We start from the raw sequence: 25,187 nt of genomic DNA on the forward strand, positions 1-25,187 counted from the left end.
TTTATTTCCGTTTTTAATCTATGAAAAAAAATTATTGTATAAGTATATAAAGATTATAAAAATTATCAACTTATGTTTGACTTATAGATAAACCTTATCTACTGTTAAGGTTATTTTTAGGTTATAGGTTGTGCATATAAGTATATTAAATTGTATATAAAGTTGGTTTTTAATTGTTTTGTGGGCTTGGCAGTTTATCTTATCCAAAATGAAAGTTAATAATGATTTGAATCCTTTCACCAGTAAATATACTGTTATAACTTGGCAAGTCGTTTATTTGAAATTGTAATAGGTGAATTGAATTTTAAAAAGTGCCAGAATTGTCTCTGTGTAAATTGTCAAGATGTCAAAAGATGACCAAGGCGAGTCTGGACTTACTGAATTTGCACCGCTCAGCCCTGACGAGAAGCTTGGCCTTTCTAACTTGTTCTCAAGGTTTTTCAAAAGTCAGTTTGAGAATTTAAGTCAAAATTTGAATTTAAAAAGAATGTCGGTGTTATATTTTCTCCTTTTTTTTCGATGCAGAGAGCGACAAAGCGAAACCGAGCGAGGGAGAGGCCAGTGGTGAACAACAGCTTGACAATGATAACACTTGGAAGGAAGGCGTAAGAAATTAACTTTATAAACTTACAAATAGAATCTATTTGATTCCTCAGTCTTACCGTGCTTTTTAAGTCTTCTAAATCATATGTTTTAGGTAAAAAAGAACATTAATTATTAGCTCTAATGAGTTTTGATTTAGGTTTTGTGTTTATGTGCAAGGTGGATTCTTTTTCCTTCTGCTTCATATGCTTTTATAGTTGACAACAATGTCAATAGTCAATTAGTGAATAAATCTAAAGTTTCTTCTGATTGAAAGTAAAGAAATTAGCAAGTTTAAGTGGCTTTTGATGTGTCATTTAGGTTCACTTGACTCTTATATTGATGTGTCAGCCTTTGCTTTTGATACCTCCTTACCAAGATTGTTATAAATTGTTTTAAAGAATATTTCCCAATGCTCAATACAGGTTCTGATCCTAGATTATGTGCTTATTGTTTTAATATTTTGTCTACTTTTTCTTTCGCAGCTTTATCCCTTGGCACCCAAGTCAGATTTGATTCATTTTGCCTAGCATTTGTTAATTCTTCTATTATTTTTGTGTTTAATTTTTTATAATGTGGTTAATTATTGAAGGTAATCTTTTCAAATGTAAAGTAATTCCTTTCATGGGTATCGTGGATGAAGGGCCAAAAAAACTTTGCAATACATTTTTCACACAGTGAGGGACATCCTAACCATTTGGCCACCGCAGTCTCCTGTCAAACTTTTCAATAATCGTCTTAAGTATTTGACCATTTCTGTCTTAAGTAGTTGACCAGGTTAATATTAGATGAATTATGCTTTTATGCTGTCAAATCATTTGCGAATTCCTTAGAACCGAGCCTAACTTTAAAAATTAAATCCAAAAAGCTCAATAATTATGCCAAGTTTATTCAGGTTCTTACGTTCTCTTTTCAATATGTGAAAATAATAATGCTCTGTATGCAAAACATGTTAGAAAGTAAAGTGTTACTGTATTTAATTTATTTGGGATTTTTGAGGTCAGTAGCAATGCAGCTTGTGAACTTAACTAAGGGTCTTTACATTCTAGACTTTATTTTTGCGGTTTGCCCTTATTATTTTATGCGTTTGGCTCAAATGTGAACATTAAAGTTTTTTTTAGGAGTTCGAAGAGAATAAAGCACTAGACCCCAGATTCCTGATAGGGATGAAGGAAGTACGGAGCCTTCCTAACGTCAGGATGCGCATAAGCAGCCTACTCGCCCTGAGGACTTCAGTAAGATTTTACACGTACATACATTTCAAATGTAATCTGTTTTCACACCAATAAAACTTACATTTTATTCAGGGAGGACAATCGTATAATGAGACAGAGTTGAAACAATACTGGATGCCAGATTCAGTAAGTAAGGAATGCTATGATTGTTCAGAGAAGTTCACGACATTTCGCAGGAGGCATCATTGCAGGGTAAATAGATTTATTTGTACTACTTAATCTATAAGGTACAAAAAATAAACGATAAATATAATTCAACAATTATATAAACTATTGATTATTTTCAGGTTTGTGGTCAAATATTCTGCTCAAGATGCTGTAATCAAGAAATCCCTGGGAAAATCATGAACTGTACTGGTCAGTTAATTTATTTATTTATAACCAATGTAATTTATAGTTCATTAAGTCTGTTTGAGCCGCCTTAAAAAACCAAATTATTTGTGTAATCTCCATTATGTAGTTAGAACAAGAATGAAATTTTGTTTAGTGAGAGCATTAGAATATTTATAAACATTGAGATAAGGTAGATGTGCATGTTCATGCATGAATTTTATTTTTTCCTTAGGTGTCCTTCGAGTCTGTACTTGGTGTGGACGAGCCGTTCTCACTGAATTCCAATCAGCTGCTATGGGCTCTAATGTGCCCGAAGAGCTCAAGTTGCTCATAGAAGATCTTCAGGCGAAATTTGGCGGTTCTGGAGACCTTCAATTTGAAACTCCTTCTAATCAGGGGCGATGCTCTTCGGTCACACCAGACAGGGAAGAGTCTCATAGAAAGCCCAGCGTCGGTTATCAGGAAGAACGGTTCGGAAACGCAAGGTATGACCTGTAATTTTCTTGTGAAATTTTATTTATTTGTAATTTTTTCCTTTTTTAAATTATATAAAGGCCTGATACTGGAGGCAGAAGAAACAGTTTACGATGCTTATTGGATGAAGCTCTGACCACTGGTGGAATCGTATGCGCTTCCCATAGGTAAAATCACTGGGAAATTAATTAAAATATGATAAGATTTTTTTGATTAATGCTTTTTGGTAATTTGCAATAGCCTTTTTGTTTGGTTTGTGTGTCTGCAAGGCATAAACCTGTAGCTTGATCATGCAACAAGATTTGACTGATATCCCTCACAGACCTCAAAACCTCAAAACAATATTTTACAAAATTGTCAAAATAATTTATACCATAACTTTTTTTTTTCCAAACAATATCTCTATAATATTAAACAGTTTTAGCTGAATTGTGAGATAGAGAAGGACCTATACGATTTCAATGGTATAGAAAGGGAAAATGACAGGAGGAGGGTAAATACGTTTCCATATAATTTTTCACTTCTCTCACTATTTTCTTAGTTTAAATTGTAAAAAACCATGTCATATTATACATTGTTGGAAATAGGAATTTATTTCTACAAAATAAGCCTAATTTGAAATTTGTAAACAATTGCTATCTGTACTTATTTCAATCCGGAAATTAGCTGGTTTGTTTTTTGTTCAGGATAAAATGTGAAAGATTTTCTGTGAGTTTTGTATCTTTTTTTTATATAGTATTAAACAACTATTTACGATCAATTGAATTACAAAAAAAAATAGTAAAAACGGATTACAATGGAAGTTATGGAGGTTTTTCCATAAGATCTCTTCCATCACTCTCTCTCTCTTTATTTACTTTTATTATTTACTATTACTACATATACTATTACTTATTTATTACTCTCTCTCCCCCCTCTCTCTCTCCTCTCTCTTTTTTGGAGAGAACAAATATTAAGTGCAACATACAAATAGGCTTTTTTTTTTTTCAAAAAACACCGGCACCCTGAGGGTTGATATTATGAACATTAAAAAAAAAAAATAAATAAAAATTAAAAAATAAAAAATAAAATAAAAATAAATAAATTCAATATTTTATTATCGTTTGTCTGAAAAGATGTCCAAATCAAATTCCAATCAGCCCTTTTTATGGATAAATTTAAGCTGTTTTAATCAGCCCTTCTCAGGGCTAAGCTCGACTAAAATTGAAGTAACTGCCTATTTAGGGTATTGTCGTGCATTTATAGATAAGAAGATTTTATGGAAAACGTTCACACAGAGCAATCGGTATGAGAGATGTGTAGCGATACTGGTATGAGTACCCAGGCAACTAGATTCTCCTCACCAACTCTTCTCAATCCTCTCCCAAGCGGTTTAAAAAGCCTTTTATACAGACCAAAAGAGATTAACACACATTTTAGAGAAAATATTCGGATTTGTAATAATCTATTTGCTTTTGTGTCATTCAATAATGAAAATGCAGATATAAAAGGAAGTGGTCCATATTCCATGCATCTGGTGCAGCTGATATCAAAGCTACTACTAGTCTTATAAGCGGTAAAAACACTCCTTTGTTTTAATTGAAACATCTAAAACATCTTGGCAAGATGTTTTAGAGGTTATTCAACCTATTATGAACCGCTCATATGCTTAGCAATATAAAAATCTTTTGCAAATAAATAATTCGTACATCGATAACAAAGTATTTTTAAATTTCTACATCAAACCAATGGATCATCTTCTGCGAATTCATAAGCCAACACGTAATGAGTTTGTAGCAATCATTGCCTCCAAAGATGGAGGCATACAAATCAAACTTGACTCACCTATTTATCTAAAGATACATGAGGATATACCGAAATGTCTTTTGTTGTGAAACGGTTGCAATTCTCAGTCCATCTAGCATTTGCTATGACTATAAATAAGTCACAAGGAGAAAATTTTGATAAAATAGGTTTAAAAAAAACACCTGGATACGTAGCCTGATGTGTATGACAAAGTTGGACATTGAAACAGAAAGCAAATCCAAAGAAAAATGTATAGAAAATATTGTTTTCGATAATTAAAAAAGTAATTAAGTAGTGTACAAGTTATTTTTTCTAGTCCTGCCAAAAATTGAGAGCCGCAGAAGTTTTTGAGCTTATTTATTTAGATTTTCTCTTTTTGACTTATTAAAAAAAATGATATAAAAATTAGCAGGGGCTCCTCTTGCCAACCCCCGGGCACCCCCTCGGCAGTTAGCGCCTGCTAGTTTGTTTTACAAAGGGATGAGTGTGCATTACAAAAAAAAAGGTGAAGCCACACGGGAATTGGCAAGCAGGGGGCAGAGCCCTCTAGATTTTTTAAATTGTAATTTTTTAAGTAATTTGACACGTATGATTTTTTAAAGGTATCGCTTTAGGACTTATTATTCATGTTTTCCTGCCACACAGCTTGTAGACTGGTTGATTTTACACAACAAGGCAGCAAACAGGTATTTACTAAGAACTTTAATAAGTACCTTATCATTATGCATAATTACATTAATGTAAACATCATAGCAATTTCTTGTTTCTATTAGGTATCCAGAAAAGTTCATATAATTTAAAAAGGGTTTAATAATTAAAATTTAGTTTCGAAATATTTTATTTGGGGGAAACGATCACCCTTCTTATAGAAATTTGGGTCCTGAGGCTTAAAAAATAAATTCAACTCATTTTTCAGCTGTTGGCGTTATCGAATTCCTATTTTATTGTCCATTGATAAGAAAAGGGCATGTTGGATTTGAATCAAGTTCATTAAGTTTGCTCCATTATTCAAGAATGTCTACCAACTGTGGTTCATCTTCAAACCCCTATTTCCCAGAAGCAAACTTTTCGGACAGTGCAGTCATTTCTTGTTGCCTCACTGAACACAGAGTAAATTTACGAGCTCCCCGGTCGACCTCATACTGAGCTTAAATTCATACAATAAGCATGCTCAAACATTTCTGGTTACCTGGTACCATAATAATGAATCTATGTAATAGTAATATTTCTAATTATTTGTTATAAGTTAAGCAGATATTAAATTGTTGCCTTCTATTTTATCTACTGATAGCCATAGAAAAAACAAGCTTTATAGTATATCTACTCTCTATAAAAGGTTTAGTGCTGGGAAATCTTTTTATTTTTGTGATGTTACAAGCTAGAATAAGCTGAACAAATCACAAGTTTTTCCATTTTCATTGCACTTTTGAATTTATTGTCACAAATAATTACAAACAGATTGACTGTCTGCCACAGTGAGTGCTTTTATTTGAAGTTAGTATTTATTGTATCTAATTTCTAGTATTCGGAGAGAAAGAAATAAGAATTTCAGTTGAGCTATTAATTCATGATAGGATCGGCCAACAGTTTGTACATATTGTCGGATCGAGTTTATGGTCAAGGTTGGGGGTGTTTTTTTAATTAAAAAAAAGTTCTTCCAAGCTTTCGACTTTATTTTTAGTCATCCTTTTATGAGTGACAAAGGGTGGATTAATCACACAGAAAAGTAATATTATGCTATTTATTTATTTATTTAGAACATACAGGCAGATACATAAAATAAATCATGTTGTTCTGTGTTTTTAATGTTCTTGTAATTCAAGCCCTGAGGATGACTTCAAATAAAGTCAAAAGCTTGGCAGAACTGTTTTTGACTTAAGAAACACTCCAGCAACCTTCACCACAACCATGATCACTACATCGTTACAAAGAAAGAATTTATTTTTTGCATTGATGCATGAAAAAACCTAAATTATTAGGTTATTTATTTAATATTATATTAAAAAAAACTAGATTGGTTAGTTTGAGATGTTTTTAATCTTACATTGCTACAATGTGAAAGTACAACCCTTTAAATTTATGACTGTACTTACTTGTTTATTTTATTAGATAAATTTTATGTTGATTTTATTTCAGAGTACAAGCAGTTGCTCTAGGTCAGGCAATGTTGAAAAGTCAGTATTTAGAATGTGTTAATTATGATACGAACACATTCAGCGACAATAATTTACTGTACAAGATTGTACCTGCTGAAACGGTCCAAGAAGAAATCCAGGATTCAAGCGGAGGTTTTGTATTAATTTATATCTGTAATATACGAGTTACCAGATTAAGTTTTTTTAAAAATTATTTTTTATTTATTTATAGATTCATCTTCTGAATATTTACACGAAAAGACTTCTGAGTTGAGTTTTAACGATGTGAGCAGCTGTAACACTATGGCTTCAAACGATTATAAAAAGCAAACTGATCTCAGTGATGGTGATAATTATTTATTTTGTGGAGCATTTCTTACCTTATAACTAAAATATAATAATTAAAAAAAGGACAGAACAGTCACATAAGATTGCAAAATGCTGAAAGCATCTGACAGGAAAACCAACATGGCATTTGAAAGCTACAAATTTATTAACCATCTTTTTAATTTATTTTTTAAATTTTCAGTTTCTCCATCGAAAATAGTGCCTGACGATACAATAAAGGCAGTAGAAGAAGTCTCTCTTTTAGGAGGTGATGCATTACCTTCAGTAGACTGGAATACAGTTGATTCTAGCCATCTGAGCAAACATCAGTGTGAAGCACTTGAAAATTTAAGGTAACTAAAATAAACTAATACATAGTTTTGTTTTTAAGAAATTAACTAAATTTTTTTAAATAATTTAGATGCACATTCGCGAATCATTGTAGTAATTATCTCCGGCAAATTTTAAACAGCGAGTCAGTCCCGCAGTCTTGGGTAGAAGTGATCCGCCCGTTAGCCTGCCGAGTCGTTAAAAATATACGTCCAGAGAGGGCGAAAACCTGGTCGGAGGCCATGGACATCCGACAGTAAGTCGTATAAGCGTCATTGGTGAATTTCAGTCTCAAACTTCTGTCCCGATCGTAGATACGTTCACATAAAGAAAGTCAGCGGTGGTGAGAGGAGAGAGTGCGAGATTATCCAGGGTTTGGTCTGCTCGAAAAACCTCACGCACAGGGCCATGCCGAAGAAAATGGTCGATCCTCAAATTTTGCTTCTAGGCTCTGCGATTATGTATCAGCGAGTTGAAGGAAAATATTTAAGCCTCGAGCCAGCTATCATGCAGGTTATTTTAATATTTTAATCCATTCTTGTTTAAATACATCTTTGTGTATGTAGTAGTTATAAATATGACCTAATAAAAGCAAACTAAAGCAAAAAAAAGCATAAAAGTTAAGAATGATGAGTGTTAAAGATGCTATTTAATATTTTGTGCAAAAAAAAGTGATTCATGTCCTCAAATAGATAAGGAATCAAGGGAAAGAATTGTATTAATGGCACCATCTTAATAAAAATCAAATTATATANTATTAATTAACTAAAACAAAATTAAAAAATATATATATTTGACTGTAGTAATTTATTTTATTGTAGGAACATGATTATTTGCAAAGAGCGGTTTCAAAGATCGTCGACTTGGGACCGAATCTGGTCATTGTCGGCAAAAGTGTGACACGTCTTGCACAGGAGATGTTATATTCTAAAGGGATTTCGTTGGTGATAAACGCGAAACCGGCTCTTTTAGAACGTTTGTCTAGATTCACCGGCGCCGACATCCTAGGCTCGGTGGACGCCCATTTGGGAAGCCCACGGCTCGGAACTTGCAAGCTATTCTGCCTTCGCACTTTTATGACTGAATCAAGTGAGTGCGTCATGTCTGATGATACTTTTTCAAACTAATCGTATTTGCTCTTGATCCAACAGAAAGGCAAAAAACCCTTATGGTATTCGAAGGATGTCCTTATCCTGAACTTGGCTGTACGGTACTTTTAAGAGGTGGACTTATACAAGAATTAACGAAAGTAAAAAAAGCAATCGCTTCGTTAATATTTGCATATTATAATGCCCGCCTTGAGGTAAAGTAAATTTAATAGACCTTTTAAAAAAATACTATGAAAGAAATCATTGTTAGTAGATTTTTCTTCATTATTATTCACTCACAATAAAAATTTTTTGTTTATTTTCTGAATAATATATAACTATATATTTTGAAATTTTGTTCATTTTATTTTTAAAAAAATTAAACCCAAATGTTAAGGTTTCGTACCATATGGATGCTGGGGCGGTGGTTCCTTCTACACAGAACGTTTTCCTCGACTCCCTCGAACAGAATCTGTTGAGTGAGGACTGTTTCGACGTTAAAAGTAAAACGAAACAACACAATTCGCATCAGACTGAAGAGAGGCACAGGACTGAAGCTGTCAGCGATTTCTCAGACCCTCTGAGAGCTTGGAAAGGCAACTGTGCGAACACTAACGACGAACTGTCAGTGACGGAGGTGCCTTTTGGAAACAGCTTTAGAAAAGCGCTGGAAGATAATATACTTTCGATTTCACCATTTTTAAAAGTAAACACACTGGTTTTTTCCAATTTACTTCTTAAAATTACTTCATTAAAAAAATGTGAACATTTCAGTTTTCTCTGCCTTACCTTGAGTCCGAAGAGGGAAAACAGAGTGTTCTAAGATCATTCTTTAGCAAAGAGCTTTACTGGTCAGCTCAACTTACGGACAATTTACCTAAACAACGGCTTAATTTATCATCAGATTGTACTGGAAATATAATGGAAAACGTTAAAGTAAGTTGATACAGTTATTTAGGAATGGTTTAGTTCTTAGAATAATTATAAAAAAATGACCTGACCTTGTTGCTTCAGAAATCCTTTTCTGAACAATGGTTTGCTTGCTTAGGCCCAAAATACACTGGATCAGGCACAAAAGCTTGTGACTATTCCAGGCTGTTTGAAACAAACCGGGATGACTGTTTTAGTATATATTCAAGTTGGGAAAACTTGACCAGTGTCAATGTTTTGTTTGCAGTCTGCTCCAAGCATAATCAGTCATTGCCCGGTGTTTTCAAACAAAAGTATATAGTTGTCCAAGTACAACATTTCAGTCTTTGAAAAAACAACCGGCTGTTGCTTGGTTGCAGGATGGTGGTTCTTTCTACCCAGAATGTTACGCTGAAGACCCTATGAATCATTTTCTGCAGTCCAACCCCAAGACACTCTTCATTCACTACTGTTCACAAATAACTAAACATGTTTTGCCTGGTTTGAGGTTGGTTCAATCAAATTGACCAATTGGTGTGTTTTGGGCCTTAAAGGATAAAACTACAATAAAATTACAAGAAGTGTTACCACCAGGAATTTAGCAGCTAGCCTCTAGATAAAAATATTTGTTTTAACAATTGAACTGGCCATTATTTTGGCTCATTCTAATATTTATTTTTATTTAACTATTTATACTATTACTATTTATACATTAATACATATGCGTAAGTACAAAATACTTATAATATAAGGTAGTTAAAGGATGTGCACGAATTTGTCAAAGCGAAATTGATCGAGAGCGTTGATTCGAATGAAATCAAAGCGTTGCTCGCTAGCTACAGAGCGACAGGAGGCCGTTTCCCGATTAAAATGACAAAACCGACTAAAATGGAAGCGTATTACGACCAACTCGTCATCAATAATATAAACGCAAGTAAAAATATTAAGGATGGAACACCGAAGGATGTTCTAGATCCTGACAACCACCAACGGCTTTTGATGTTATTCTGTTCGTATACGCAGAACCGTAGCTCGCCGACATTTTGTGTCGATCCTGAGTAAGTTTTCCGTATGATTTTTTATTTTTTTTTTATTTTGTCTAATTTTTTCTTTTTTCTTTCAGAATTGTAAATATGGAAATGTATGGAAGGATGGATATACCACTTGGTCTATTTTTGGAGAAATATTGCTTCAGGGATGATTACGTTTGTAGTCACTGTGATAACCCTATCAAATTCCATACTCGAAGGCAAGTCAAATATTTCTAATCATTATAAAAATAAAATAAAATAAAATCATTTAGGTTTGTTCACAATGGAGGAGTCATAAATATAAATTTATACACTCTTGATCAGGAACTACCCTTAAGCGGAATTTTCATGTGGTCTTCTTGTTCAAAATGTGGCCAGGTTTGTTTTTATTATTTTTTATGTCAAATGATCTAGCAGTGTGCACATTGTTTGATACTTTTAGACTACCAGTTTAAAATCTATGTCTCCTGGAAGTCGGTGCCTTAGCTTCGCCAAATATCTTGAAATGAGATTTCACGGTGATATGTACCATTTGAATAACAGTGAATGTCGACATTCACTTTATCAAGATCATGTTCACCATTTTACGAAGGGGTCGATTCTTGCTTCATTTATGTGAGTAAAATAAATTATTTTTACACTGTAAAAAAATTCTATAACTATAAAAAAAATCAGGTACTCTAAAATAACAATTTGGGAGATATCGCTTCCGCCTAAAGAGCTCAAAATGGACATCGAATCTTACAATGAGTTAGTCAAACTTGAGGAAATCAAAGCTTGGTGGTTGATGGGAACGCAGATCCTTAGCCTTTGCCTTGACAAAATTTACTCCTTCAATCTATCCGACAGTCAAACGTCTTCATTGTTGGTTCAGTTGCAAAGGGATCAAAGTTTGTTGAAATCTCGCGTAGAAGAATCACAGACGAAAAGGTCCACGGAAGAAGAAAACCCACTCTCCCGTAAGAATTAAAATTTATTTATAATACATATGTAAAGAAATGAAAATGATTATTATTTTTTTATTATAAACAAGTAAATACATCAAATAATAACAAGACAATCGCATAAACAGAAAGATATAAACAAACAATCAAGGAAGAATGTAACTAGTAAAATAAAAAGTAAACAAAACAATAAACACCAAAGAACACAAGATATATATACATAAATATATGCATATGTATAAGCTACCAAAGAAGTATTTTATTATACTACAACACACACACATACACATTTGAAAAAACTAAAACACTTTTACTACATTTATTGCTTAACATGTCAATTTATTCCAGTTAAAAGTGTATGGAGTGATGAAGATTCCCTGGTAGCGATTAAACGACAATTAGCTGAATTTGTTGAAGACTGGAATGTAAGATTGGCCGAAGCTGAAACAAGCTCTAAAAAAGAAGATAAAAGAAAGTCCATCGAGGCCAAGCCGAGCCCGAACCCTTTATCTGAACTCGTCATCGAAGGCGTATGTTTTAAAAACAGATTTATAATTGAAAACCAACGTTCATAATTGTCATTACAGGAAAAGGAAGTTGAAAATATAATGGAAACATCTGATCTAACGATAGGAGAAGAGATCAATGAAAATGAAGACATACGATCAGTCGATGCGACTGAAACTGAATCAGCTCCTGAAACCGACGATGGTAAATTTTTTTACATAGTTATTTATTGTGCTTATAATAATTTTTATACTTACATTCGTCATAGTCAAAAGATTAAAAATATTATTAAGATTAGTAAGTTTATAGTGGTTGTTTTAAAGATGCTGGAGGTTACCATGTCGCTTTAACCGAGACCAAATCTGTCCATACGGATAAAAAAAGCGTCAAACAAATATTTTCTCAGTTTCTTCCAAACTCCAACCAAAACATTCATTTACAGGTAATTTTATTTTTTATTTTACTCAGTATATCGGTTTGATTAAATTATAATTACATACAGATGCCTGCGAATAACTTGGAACATTATCTACTGCCTGTCGGAGTCTACGTGCCGCTCGTGGTTTATGAGAAAGAACACAGTTCTATAATCGCTTACGCGCTCAATTCTCACAGTTATAAACAGGCGCTAGAAAAATTAAGAAACTCTGAACAATCGATGTCAAGGTGGTAAAGCAATAAATAAAAAAAAATTAATTATTAATTAATTCAAATGTACGAATCAGCCCTTCAAACAAGAGAAAAAGCGGTTCTGAGTTCACCAAAGAAGAGGGATCCCTGGGCGAGAAAAGAAGCGTCCTGTCATATTTAAGATCTAGTTCTTCAGGGCCGTAAGTTTCAAATTTTTATGTTTAACATGTAAAGCACCAGCGGTCCTAAGTGAACGCTCACCCTCATGCCACAGTGGTACCAGGGATGGGTTGTAGTTGGGATCGTGTTCTGACCCCAGTACCACTTTTCTCAGGCAATCAACGCATCAGTTATTAAAATAAATAAAATAAATGCATTAACCAATGAGATTTCTTCTGGGGCGATTTTTTAAAATTTTGTTTACTTTATGGCTAAATTATCAACAATCTTTTTTTTTTTTACGATTAATAACAACTAGCAATGTGCATACAGCCACTGTATTAAGTTTTCTATAAGGTTTATTTGTTCTAAGTCATTTAATCAATTTTTGCCAGGTGGGATCTCTCAGGCCAGAGAACATTTGAAAAACCAGCCCCTCATGCCATAGCGGTCCCAGACATTTTTTGAAAAATTGGTATATTTGTAGTTAGGGAAATAAGAAAAGATCCATGCTTTTGGATACTAAAAAACCAAAAATCTCGTTTGTGCCTGAGTGTGATGCAGGGGTTCCCTTGGCGCTTTAGGTGCCAAACATTTATTTATTTATTTATTTATGGATCGAAATCCACTATAAAAAAGACATTTTACAATAACAAAAAATATAAATAATATATGTAAAAATACAAATAATATATATAAAAAGAATAAGGAAATATATACATGGTAATAATATAAATGGTAAATATAAATGATAAATATAAAAATACAATTAAAGAGTAAAAACTGAACAACAAAAATGAAAGATAATTACTAACCAAATAAGGCAGAGGAAACAAAATAAAGCTGAAAGACAATTGAAACTACAATAATTAGGTACATATTTAATGAAAATAATGCTCTTTGTAAATATATAATAAGACTGGAGTGCGAGAATTAGTTGAACCAGTAAATGAAATAAATTGTAATAATTTTGTATAGTATGAAATATAAAAGCATTCAACTAAGGTTGTAGGATAAGGTTTGTCACAGATTGCACAGAACTATTAAAGAACTCAATGCTATTGCAGATGTTGTTACTCTTGATCATCATTCTCTGTAGAGGAGAAGAGAGCATGTAGTTAGAATTTTGGAATTCAATATAAAATAATTTATAGGTTTTAAGAGAGTACAAAGGGACATGTAGGTGTAGTTGAGTGAGGAGATAAGGACTCTCAATGAGTTTGTTTAATAATTTAAATACAAAAACAATATCAAAGTAATCCCTTCTTAGTGCCAGTTCGAAAAGTTTAAATTCAGAGCGGATTCCAGGGTATGCAGAATTCGGAGGAAGATTGAGTTTGTAGTAAAGTTTTGTAAAAATTTGTTTTGTACAGATTGAAGAATTTTTTGATAATTTAGATAGAATGGGTTCCAAATAGGTGTAGCATATTCTAGTATGGGTTGTACAAAAGCTTTATAAAGATGGACAAAACATAGAGGATTTTTAAATTCATAGGTGTTCCGGATGATGAAACCTAGCATATTCATAGATATATTTTTTATTGAAGAAATATGTTCTTTAAACTTGAGCTTTTGATCAAAAAGTACACCAAGATCCTTTACGACCTCAACTCGCGTTAAATAAAAGAGCATCATGGAGAGTATAGAGATAAATAAAAGGTTGTTTCTTATGAGAGAATGTAATTGTGTAGCATTTGGAAACATTAAGAGTAAGTTTTTTATTGTAGCACCAGGTTAGCATGTTATTGATAGAATTTTGTAATTGTAAGCAATCGGAAGAAGTGATTATGGAATAGATTTTCAGATCATCAGCAAATAATAAAAATTGAGCAGAAGGGAGAGCAAGATGGATATCATTAATAAATAAGAGAAACAAAACTGGTCCAAGATGAGACCCTTGCGGGACTCCCGAGGAAGCCGCAAAGGGACATGATTTAAATGATTTTATTTTGACTATTTGTTTTCTGTCGGAGAGAAAGCTGGATAACCAATTCAAGATAGTTCCGGTGAAACCATAATCCATTAGTTTCCATAACAGTATTGTGTGATTTACTTTATTGAAAGCTTTAGAAAAATCAGTATACACTGAGTCTACTTGGTGTCCAGAGTTTATTGCATCTAAGATGTAATTTTGAAATGTGAGCAGGTTAGTAGCAGTTGATCTATTAGAGCAGAAACCATGTTGCTGAGGTATAATAAACGATTTAATGTCGTTTTTAAGTTTATTACAAATAATAGAATCAAATATATTGGAGAACATGGATTGAATAGATATTGGTCTGTAATTGAAAACATTAGATCTATCCCCAGCTTTATGTAGAGGAATGACAAAAGTGCTTTTCCAAGCATTGGGGACTTAACGACTGGTTCAGAATATAGTGTAAAGGAGCAATAAGAGCCGCAGAACACTTTTTAACTAATATATTAATTAATAATATTAATTTAAGTTTTATTAATTACCTGATTATTTAAAGAATGGATAAAGGGACTTCAAAAATTGAAGGTGTGCAGTATAATCCAAATCTAGACGGTTCGCTCGAAGAAGAGGCGACAAAAGTGGAAGATAAGAATAAACCGACCAAACCTGAATCACAAAACATTGAGGTATAATTTTTTAAAACTTTATATTGTAGTATTCTATAAAAAAATGTGTTTATATTTACAGATTCAGTTTAATGATAATACATCAAGTTTTAAAGTAAAAATATACTATGCGGAAAACTTTAGCCGTTTACGAGCGGCGGTACTTTCCGAGGGTGAAGAGGGTTTTATCAGGTCGTTGTCAAGATGTGTCACTTGGGCTGCATCCGGTGGCAAATCCGGGTCAAAATTCAGCAAAACCAAAGGTTTATTGTGTTTCTGAATCAACTGAAACTCGAACTAATTTTTCAAAATAAAATTTCAGATGATAGATTTATTCTTAAAGAAATGACAAGATTGGAGATGCAACTTTTTGTCAATTTCGCACCTCAGTACTTCAACTATATAAACTGTGTGTCCAGCGGGATGCCTACTCTATTAGGTAATTTACTTTTTGTATAAATATTAGAAATATAAATAAAATAAAACTTTTATTTAAAGGGAAAATCCTCGGTGTATACAGAGTGATAATAAAAAGTGAAAAAACAAATTACACTATGAAAATGTTGGTAATGGAGCATTTATTTTATAACCGTGTAATAAAACATAAATTTGACTTAAAAGGATCTGTGAGGAATAGATTAATATCGACTAGCAGCGATCATTCTGAGACAGTCCTGTTAGATGAAAACTTGATAAAAAGTAAGTTTTTTTGTATTATTTTATATTTCCTTGCAGCAAAAATAATGTATTTTATTTTTTAAGTGACCTGCGATAACCCGTTATACATTCTTTCGCATTCAAAGACAGTTCTTATGCAGGCAATTCAAAACGACACTGAGTTTTTAGCATCACAGTCCGTCATGGATTATTCGCTTTTGGTCGGCCTCGATGAAACTAAGAATGAACTGGTTTTGGGAATAATTGGTAAGCGTTTTTACAAAAATTTTGGATGATATAATTTTTTAAAATTTTGTTTTTTTAAGATTACATACGCGGTTATACATGGGATAAGAAAATTGAGACTATGGTGAAGCGAATCGGCCAAAACAAAGAGCCGACCATAATACCGGCTGACGAATATCGTGAAAGGTTCATCGCAGCAATGCACAGATACTTTCTTCCCGTACCGGACAGGTGGACGGGACTGGGACGGGGTGTAGATTTGTTGGATAATGAAATACGACAAGTGAGGTAGAAAGTAAAAAAAAAAATGTTTTCAAAAGCGATTTATTTCTTTGTTTATTTATTATTGTAAATGGAAAATTTGTAAACAGTTATGTACACTAAATATAATTTATTTTTTTATTATTAAGCAGTGTTTGTAATAGAAGTACCAAAGTATTCTTCAGCAAGTACATAATATTGTGAGATGAACATATAGCTTGGCTATTTGCTCCGTTATTTATTGTATTTATTTAAGAAGCATACAGTAAATATTCTACAGATATGTGCCAAATTTAGCTGTTAGAGAAAAAGATAAAGAATTTAAAAAAAAAAGAGAGAGGATGGACCCTGGGTAACCCATCACATCTGATGGAAGAGAATTTCAGACTCACCCCAACCGCTTGGGAAGAAAGATTGAAGGGTCGAGATCAATGAGAAATGAGACTCAATTGACAGTCTTCATCGGAATAGGTGAGAAATGTCAAAATAAGTGAAAAATCTTCAATTTGTAATAATTTTTTAGAGGAATCCCAACGATTCTCAAGATGTGATGTATGATCAAATAAAATTCTTACAATGAATAACCAAGTTAAAAGTGATGTTGAGCTGGTGACTCGAGCATTAAATGACTGACTAAAAAAAAGTCACAATGGAGGAAAATGAGAGAAAGGCTAGCCTATGGTCTACTTCAAAATGTGTAAAATAACTTGCTGCCAGGAAAGCTTTTAAGTCAAAATAGTCCACAAACTGTGAACAGTTTATGGAATATTTAAGAATGAAACAGAGAAAATAATTGCGTGGTTTAAAGTGAAACCGTTAGCTATTGACCATTTTGAGATTGTCACCATTCATACAACTAACATTGAACGGAACTCATATTGAAAAAATTACAAATCGTTGGTACTAGGAGTATTTGAGGAAAATCATTAACGAATAATGCAAATATGAGGGCCAAGTACAGAGCCTTGTGAAACTCCAGAAATTATTGATTGAAAGGAAGAGTGAATCCCACCTGTTACAACTGATCACCTGGTAAGAATATACAAAAGCTTACCATTAGCAGAGGAGAAAGAAAAATTTTCTGCAGACCCTGAATAAAACAACCAAAAGCATTTTTTTAAATAATCACGTGTATCATACGTTATCCATGTCTAAGGTGAAAAGTGTCACATGTTATCTTATCTCTAACTTTTAATTGATTGGAACGTTCACCTTCCAGCAAGGCTGTATGAATTCAATTCAACAATATAATCAAAACATGAAATCCAAATAAGAAAAATTTTTGTTAAGTTGACAGCAGGAGTATCACACATGTTTTTGATACAATTATACTTCATTTCTGTATAGTAAGGTTGTTCCATGTGGAACCTGTAATTTGGTTGTTACATATCATTTTAGTCAGCCTATCCTTGCTAGTCGGTCTGTCAGAAGTGTTTCAGCATTTGCCATCTTCAGTGTATCTGTGATTTTTTTTGAAATGTGTCAGCGTTCTTTGTTGATGCCTTTGGTGTGCTTGGTTTTTTTTTTTCTGGATCGCTACCTAACATTAGCCTAGAATCACTAAACATTGGGGCGTTAAATCTACTCTTTATTTATTGTTCTATTTTTGATTGTATATTTATTGTTTTATTATAGTAATATATAAACCCTATATATTACTTTGATATATAAAAGGTTATAAGTACTGTAATTTTGCTAAGTAAATTTTTTTTTCAACAAAACAATTTCGTTCTACTCTGGGATGGTTAGGATTTTTATAATAAAATGATCCTCATTATATTATATATTTTTAAACAACATACAATCAATTTATTACATAGAAATTACTCTTTCTCTGCATTGCCACAAAAATTGGGCAAGAACAAAAACCCCTATTGTAATCTGAGAAATTTTCTCACGGTAAAAGACCTCAAACAAAACTCGTCCACAGCTAAAAACTAAATATTTAAACAAATTGAAAAAAACGTAATACTAGGTAAACACTTTGATTGATAGAATTCATAGATTTAAAAAAAAAAAATGCCTGACACGCATGGTTTTGAATTTGGTTTGGTATTCGCGAACGGATAGAAGCTCAGTTCCACTTTTTCAAAAACATTTGAATGTCTTCTATGTCTCGTTTAAGCCAAGCGGCGTTGAGGAGAATCGTTTCAACCGATTGCTGTATACTTCTTTCGGCCGCGGATGTGTCTTTATTCGCGAAAAAGTCCTCGATCTCTTTCGCCATCTCTTCTGAAGCGAAGTCTTCCATTGTGTGCTTCACAAGTCGAGGCAAAAGGAATCCACCCTAGAAATGAAACAAAGTCCCGTTAACTCAGTCCCTTGAAGGTGTAAAATCGACCAAAGAGGAATTATACCTCGTATCTGTTCAACAACTCGACCCAGTTTGTCTTGAGAAATTCCCATGCAAGCTCTCTTCCCACTTTGGTCATAGCGACAGATATAACGACAAATACTTTATCCTGCGATCTAACTTCATCCTAAAATCAATAAAATATAAAATATGAACTTTACATTTTTTCTCTCTTCTTTTAAATGGTCTGACACTTACCGACATTGTAAATTCTAATACTTTTGTTAAAATTTTCTTATCACCAATGGCACCCAATGATCTGAGAATTCTATCTTTTTCTTCTTGTAGACTCTCATCTCTGTATAACTGAAAATTTCATGCAGTTATCAATTTTTATAAAGCTTAACGTAAACTATTAATGTTTAAAAAAAAAAAAAAAATACCTTCAGCATGCTGTTGTACGTGTCCTGATTTCCGACGGAAAGAACTGTTTTGTAAACAGCAGCTCTCAGGTCGGCAGGAATGAGATGTTCACCTGTAACATGAGCCTTGAACCTCCTCTTTGCTTCTTTGATGGTGTCCTCATCACCATACCAGCCGAGTCTTGACAATACTAAAGATCTAAGAAGTGTGTCAAGATGGCCTAATTATAAAAACAAATGTTATTAGTTTTTTTACTTCTTAATAATAAAAAATAAAATCATACTTTCTTGTGGTTTGGGTTCCCATCCAAGTTTATCCCCGATTGTTTTGAACAGATACACACCGAACTTTTTAAAATTGTCGGTTTGATCCGTGTTGGACAACAAAGCGCTCACTTTCCCGAGGCAGTTTGCGATTATGCTCCAGACTGTGAAATTATCTTCATTCTGCATCGCTGAAATTACCTGTAAGACCTGGACGGTTGTGCATCGCCCTGCTTGGACCTAAGCGTAAAACAGATCATACTATCACACTTGCTCCACGCTGTTATTCTTTAAATAAATGCTTACAAGGGCGAATAAATCATCTACTAAACCGAGTCTGTCCAACGGCGGCAACGACATATCCTTGATTGCTGGAATAAGTCTGTCAAGATCACACTGAGGATACGAGACACGGTACACGCCTACTGTGCCTGGATTTAATTTGACCCATGCATTCGGCTCAATGTCTGGTATACTTATCTAAATATTTAAAAAATAAATAATTTGTACCAACATGTAAAAAATAAATAATAAAATTACCGTGGCAGATTTCCCCTCAAGCATAACAGAATGGATTACTTCATTTTCTCGTCCTTTCGCGCTAAATGTTAATGGCACCATCCATAAACTGCTATCATCTAAAAAATGAAATATTACAAGAAAAATGTTACAATGCGATAAAAATAAGAATTTATAAAAGCCTACTTTTGGTGGCTATGTCGGCGCAGAATTTTTCCTGGGCGACTTTCAGCACCCTGCAATTTCCTTCTTGCTCGCTCGAGACAACTCGTATCACGGGGAAACCCATTTGTTTGGTCCATGTTGACATTACAGCTCTTACGGGCTTTTTCGACGCTTCTTCCAAAGCGGCCCACAAATCCTCTGTAAATGTGTTGCTGTACTGATGACGTGTCAGGTACAGATGCATCCCTTTGCGGAAATCCTGAAAACCAACCCCTTTATATTTCACACGTGCAAAGTGTAAATTAAAAAAATAAATTATATAATTATATTTGAAATTAAAAACATTAATGTTTGAATACGTACAGCATCACCGATGTACCTATGCAGCATTCTAATCACAGAGGCACCTTTGTTATATGATATATCGTCAAATATTTCATCAATCTCTGAAGGGTGTCCTACTGGAACCTAATTGGGAAATAAAGAAATGTACCCTTAATGACAATTCATACTTTAAAAAATATTTTTATATAATTTACCTCAATAGGATGACTGTTTTTCAAGCAGTCCAGTTCTAAAGCTCTTATAAACATATCAGAAACAAACTGTGTCCAGATATCATACTCTGGGAAAAGGTGAGCGACACAAAGATTTTCTACAAAAGTGGCATAACCTTCATTCAGCCATAAATGGGTCCACCATTCCTTTAGAAAAATAAAATAATCGTTGGAATCGGATTGAAAAATAATAATTCATGATTATAAGTAAATATTCACCATAGTCACAAGATTACCGAACCATTGATGTGCAAGTTCATGACCGACAACAATCGCAATCCACTGTTTTCTCGATGCTGATGTATTTTCAGGGTCGACGAGAAGGCACGATTGCCTGTACGTTACCAAACCCCAATTTTCCATGGCACCTAGACATAAATTAAATTAAACCAACTTTCATAGGTGAATTTCAGAAGTGAAAATTTACCAGCAGAAAAATCTGCAATAGCGACTAGATCAATCTTCGGAAGTGGGTAAGCTATTTGGAAATAATCTTTGTAAAAGGGTAGCACTTTTGTAGCGACATGAAGAGCGAATCTCCCCTGTTCTTTGACCCCGACAGGAGTATAGACCCTGACTAGAACCCCGTCTTCAGAGGTGTCTTCAACATGGTCAAAATCTCCGACGACAACTGCTACAAGATAAGTGGACATGACCGGAGTCTGCAAGAACTTGACTACTCTTTGATCTCCTTCCATCTGCTCACTTGCCATTGGCTGTAAGTTGGGGGGGAGTAAAGAACAAAATAAAGTACAAAGAAGGGTTTGAAATATTAAAATAGACAAAACTTTTATTGTAATTCTGTCATAATAAATGTTTTACCATATTGGACAAGGCGACTTTGTCCTTGGGAGCGGAAACGGTGATATCAAAAACCGATTTGATTGCTGGCTCGTCCCAACAAGGGAAACACCTCCTAGCATCTGTCGGTTCAAATTGGGTCACAGCAGCCCACAGTGGTTCGCCTTCTACACTGAAAACAAGAATAACTTTATTTATCTAAATTTAAACAGACATAAATACAAAATTACCTTGAAATATTGCTACGATAAAATCCCTTCATTTTGTCGTTCAGCTCTCCGGAGAATTCAAACATGAGAGACGCCTCCCCTGCCGGGAGGGGCTCTGTGAACTCCAAGGTCAAGGTCTCATCCTCTTGACTTAAATTTACCTTTGGTGTCAAAACACGACCGTTCAGCTCAAGCCCGGCTGATTTAATGGCTAGCTCAAGGGAATTGAGGACAATCGAGGATGTCGGAGTGTGAATCTGAAATAAACAAGGTTTGTTTTCTTATCATTTATAACATAGATTTAATTAAAATGATGTATTTGATGAAACGGCTGCAAAGCCAGTAGAAAATTATCGATAAATAATTGTTTAAAAAAAAAATTTCATATATAGTAAAAGGCTAATTATAATTAGCCTAATATAAAATGATACCTAATACATAAAATAGGCAATATTAGGAGGACACAAGGCCTCTTACATTTAGGCTAAGGCCGGGTATGTGTTCGGCATGTAGAGAAAGGTTGCCCAATGTGTTCAATTTAAATGAAGTGTCATTTCTTGGCTCCATATAGAGAGCGTGTAGGAATGCCACATGATATGAGAATTGTGCTTGAGCATGTCGATGAGTATTTGGGTCCCCTGTTCGAATTTTTGAGGAAATAGCTGCACTGTATATAGTAATAATAGATAATGTTTTTTCCCCTGTGTATAATGAGAATGAATGTATTTATTAGCATGGATGCAATGTGAGAATCGTGATCAACCCTCAAGTGATCATTACTGTATACTATGGTATGTAAATAAGAAAGAATGTATTTAATAATGAACGAAAATGCGCATTAGCTTGAAAATGGTGTTGAATCGCAAAACTAAATTAAATTAGGCATGCAAAACAGAGTTAAACAAGAAAGCAGATGCCCTTGCAAGGAAAGAGGCTGCTGTACCGCTGATAGGTCTTGAGCCCTTCTATTCTTCACACTATCAATGAGTATCTTAGACAAGAAACAAAATTAAAATGAGGAAACAATAGAATTCACTCATTGGACACAAACCAAGAACCTTCTAGCCAGTTTCGGAAGGACAAAAAAAAAAGTACTCATAGGAAGCAAGAAAAAACTTCGAATCCTGACATGATTCTGAGCAGGACACTATGGACTGAATGGGTATTTGAGGACGATTAGTATTTACAAACGGCACTTGCAGATTATGCGAGGATACAGAGACACCAACATACCTACAAAACTGTGGCACTACACTAGCAGAAGTGATATGGGATGTACAATGTAAACGTACAAGAAATTCAACCATTGAAACCGAGCCTACTGAGCAAATTTTCTTAAGGAACTAACTATAATTAAGTACAAAACCATGGCTGGGAATTGAATCCAGAAGGGGTACTTTTATAAGGCTCCAAACAAGCACACTGCTGGAGGGGTGATGGTTCACATTTCACCAACAGCTCCTCACCTTTCACACTAATAAATACACACACTCTAACAAAACACATAAAACAGATCTATATACAATAAAAAAAACCTCACGTTCTCTGAAAAGCGAAACCCACTTATAAGATACATTTGAAAATACTCGCCAGCTATTAGGTAGTGTAAGAGAAGATTGGAAGGGAGAAGTGACAGAGGAGACGAGCAGAATGCAGATCGGACAGTCAGGACGCAACCCGAAAATTAAAAATAAGAGAAAAAGAAAAATAAGAAGAGCCAACAACATTCTTAGCAAATTTACTAGTTTCGTTGTCCGCTTGACCGATTAATATCTTACAATTAATTAAGGTTTTCAGGTGAGATAAAAAATTCAATGGCACGAGTGGGATTCGAACCCATGATCTTTGACTTGATACGCCGCTGCTCTACCACTTGAGCTATCGTGACCTCGATCCACTCGGATGCCAACTTCCCATCTCAACCACACTTTTTGAATTTTCCCTCCTTTTTGCCATTTTTCAAATGTGTAATCAATTTGATTCTCGGCGACAAATGAAATGGCCACGGAGAACTTTAGTGAAGGTATACTTCATTTTAAACTTATTAAATTCACTAGTTTCGTGGTCCGCTTGACCAATTAATATCTTACAATTAATTAAGGTTTTCTGTTGAGATAAAAAAGTCAATGGCACTTGAGCTATCGTGACCTCGATCCACTCGGACACCAACTTCCCATCTCAACCACACCTTTTTGAATTTTCCCTCCTTTTTGCCATTTTTCAATTAAAAAAGGTGTGGTTGAGATGGGAAGTTGGTGTCCGAGTGGATCGAGGTCACGATAGCTCAAGTGGTAGAGCAGCATCAAGCCGAAGATCGTGGGTTCGAATCCTGCTCGTACCATTGACTTTTTTTATCTCAACTGAAAACCTTAATTAATTGTAAAACATTCTTAGCCTTAAAAAAAGGTTTTAATTGTTTCCTTTTTAATGTGTTTCTGTATTTTGAGTCATCCTTTTTATTTTGTTAAATTAGATTAACATTAGCGCTAGCGCAATTTTCATTTCAGTTAAGTTTTGCAAATTTATTTTATTGGCAACATTCGTAACTACAAAACAAACAAAAATAATAAGACCCACAACATGGCCAAAGATTTTATATTGTCATTGTAGCGACAACACTACAGGTATCTAATTTTGTTATAAGAATGATTTGACGTAATTTTATTATAACGATGGTAGAGGATTTATTTATCAAATATAAATCTATAAAGCTGTGTTAGAAATTAAAACAAAATTTTTGATGACAAACCATGGCCCATTATAGTTTGATCAAGCATATGGCAAGGCAAATCTATTAAATTAAATAATAATAAAAATGTAGAGGAAACACAATTTGACTGAAAACTAGCCCTGACTGGCTAAAACACTGATATGTCCAAACATTTGCAAAATGAATAAATATTTTTTTTAAAAGTATTGATGTCATTTTTTTTAAGTTCAACTATTTGTTTGACTTTTAATATTATAAATAATTATAATTTTCTTTGAGAAAAATATTGAAATGTTTTCAGGCGGATGCAATTTCTACTTTCTATTCGACGGCATTGGCGGTTTTTCAATTTTTAAGGCAAAATTGTGATTTCTGCTGAAACTTTTTTTTTTAACTAATAACTTGTAAAATGTATTAGTATTCTTTTATAAATCGGTAAATTTTATAAAGGAAAAGTACGCCAAAAAGAAGTGTGTTGTGCACGTTAGCTTTGACGTGCTGTGATGTTTGTTGGTGCACCCACCCACGTTGTTGGGAAGCAGTCTTTAATTTTGTACTTTTTTTTTAAAAACTCAGTCGAATTTAGGTTAATAAATAATTTACATAGAAAAACTTTTTTTAAGGAAAGAAGTTTTTCACCTTGATTTGGACGGTTTCTTTTCCTACGAAGTCCAAAGTCTTCAGATTCGGCTTGAGAAACAAGTCGTAATGGAGTGGTGTGACCGTTTTTGGGAGGCGTTCGAACTCTTTTTTCTCTGGCATCGCGTCGAGTCGAAGTGTCCTTTTGAGAATTTGAAAAGGTTTTACGTCGTTTTTAACGTCTGTCTCGGCTCGTTGGCGTCCCAGGAGTGGAGTACTACTGACACGTATATTACGGCGATCGTAACGGTACCGCTTGGCAAAACAGAGGTGAACCGGTTTGGGAGGACACGTACGAAACACTCGGAGTAAAAACCAAGTCATGATCCTGTCATTCTGTGGTGTACCATGGCACCAATGATCGTGGAGGGGAGGCGCATGCGCACAGTACC

General features: G+C 34.0%; 2 protein-coding genes across 4 annotated transcripts; one reads left to right on the top strand and one right to left on the bottom strand.

Annotated features, from left to right (window-relative positions):
• The first annotated feature begins 114 nt into the window (after window positions 1-114).
• On the top strand, window positions 115-16,345 carry LOC106663040 (1-phosphatidylinositol 3-phosphate 5-kinase). 3 transcript variants are annotated; one of them, XM_024225757.1, is made up of 33 exons: window positions 115-446; window positions 526-605; window positions 1,704-1,817; window positions 1,890-2,009; window positions 2,105-2,174; window positions 2,383-2,635; window positions 2,705-2,791; window positions 5,012-5,095; window positions 6,546-6,697; window positions 6,777-6,890; window positions 7,074-7,224; window positions 7,293-7,457; window positions 7,516-7,714; window positions 8,023-8,290; window positions 8,353-8,504; window positions 8,687-8,995; window positions 9,064-9,225; window positions 9,955-10,256; window positions 10,322-10,447; window positions 10,502-10,607; window positions 10,672-10,844; window positions 10,905-11,188; window positions 11,522-11,703; window positions 11,761-11,884; window positions 12,004-12,122; window positions 12,183-12,346; window positions 12,406-12,510; window positions 14,944-15,073; window positions 15,135-15,315; window positions 15,375-15,491; window positions 15,551-15,751; window positions 15,815-15,976; window positions 16,036-16,345. In XM_024225757.1, exons 1-33 carry the CDS (start codon window positions 344-346, stop codon window positions 16,245-16,247), a joined length of 5,271 nt encoding a protein of 1,756 aa, XP_024081525.1. In that variant the 5' UTR covers window positions 115-343; the 3' UTR covers window positions 16,248-16,345. The 3 variants fall into 3 exon arrangements, with proteins under 3 accessions (XP_024081525.1, XP_024081527.1, XP_024081526.1); XM_024225759.1 differs by lacking the exons at window positions 115-446; window positions 526-605; window positions 1,704-1,817; ... (3 more) ...; window positions 2,705-2,791; window positions 5,012-5,095 and adding an exon at window positions 5,781-5,884 and having other exon boundaries at window positions 16,036-16,344; XM_024225758.1 differs by lacking the exons at window positions 115-446; window positions 526-605; window positions 1,704-1,817; ... (3 more) ...; window positions 2,705-2,791; window positions 5,012-5,095 and adding an exon at window positions 5,798-5,903.
• A 1,639-nt stretch (window positions 16,346-17,984) lies between these two features.
• Window positions 17,985-25,187, bottom strand: LOC106663042 (puromycin-sensitive aminopeptidase). The gene is made up of 15 exons (XM_014387547.2): window positions 24,796-25,187; window positions 21,468-21,703; window positions 21,259-21,409; window positions 20,864-21,152; window positions 20,656-20,804; window positions 20,419-20,583; window positions 20,243-20,347; window positions 19,901-20,138; window positions 19,736-19,833; window positions 19,502-19,675; window positions 19,216-19,435; window positions 18,953-19,152; window positions 18,768-18,875; window positions 18,574-18,696; window positions 17,985-18,503 (listed from the first exon to the last, which is right to left on the bottom strand). Exons 1-15 carry the CDS (start codon window positions 25,117-25,119, stop codon window positions 18,291-18,293), a joined length of 2,793 nt encoding a protein of 930 aa, XP_014243033.1. The 5' UTR covers window positions 25,120-25,187; the 3' UTR covers window positions 17,985-18,290.

The sequence above is a fragment of the Cimex lectularius genome, unplaced genomic scaffold (assembly GCF_000648675.2).
Source record: "Cimex lectularius strain Harlan isolate CLEC.00 unplaced genomic scaffold, Clec_2.1 scaffold131, whole genome shotgun sequence".
NCBI lineage: Eukaryota > Metazoa > Arthropoda > Insecta > Hemiptera > Cimicidae > Cimex > Cimex lectularius.

Coding starts and splice junctions, on each gene's coding strand:
- LOC106663042 (XM_014387547.2), bottom strand. CDS start 25,119: ATGACTTGGTTTTTACTCCGAGTGTTTCGTACGTGTCCTCCCAAACCG. Junction 20,348..20,418: donor AAAACAGTCATCCTATTGAG/GTAAATTATATA, acceptor TTTCCCAATTAG/GTTCCAGTAGGACACCCTTC. Junction 19,834..19,900: donor CGCCGACATAGCCACCAAAA/GTAGGCTTTTAT, acceptor TTCATTTTTTAG/ATGATAGCAGTTTATGGATG.
- LOC106663040 (XM_024225757.1), top strand. CDS start 344: ATGTCAAAAGATGACCAAGGCGAGTCTGGACTTACTGAATTTGCACCG. Junction 12,511..14,943: donor AGATCTAGTTCTTCAGGGCC/GTAAGTTTCAAA, acceptor GATTATTTAAAG/AATGGATAAAGGGACTTCAA. Junction 15,316..15,374: donor AAAATTCAGCAAAACCAAAG/GTTTATTGTGTT, acceptor ATAAAATTTCAG/ATGATAGATTTATTCTTAAA.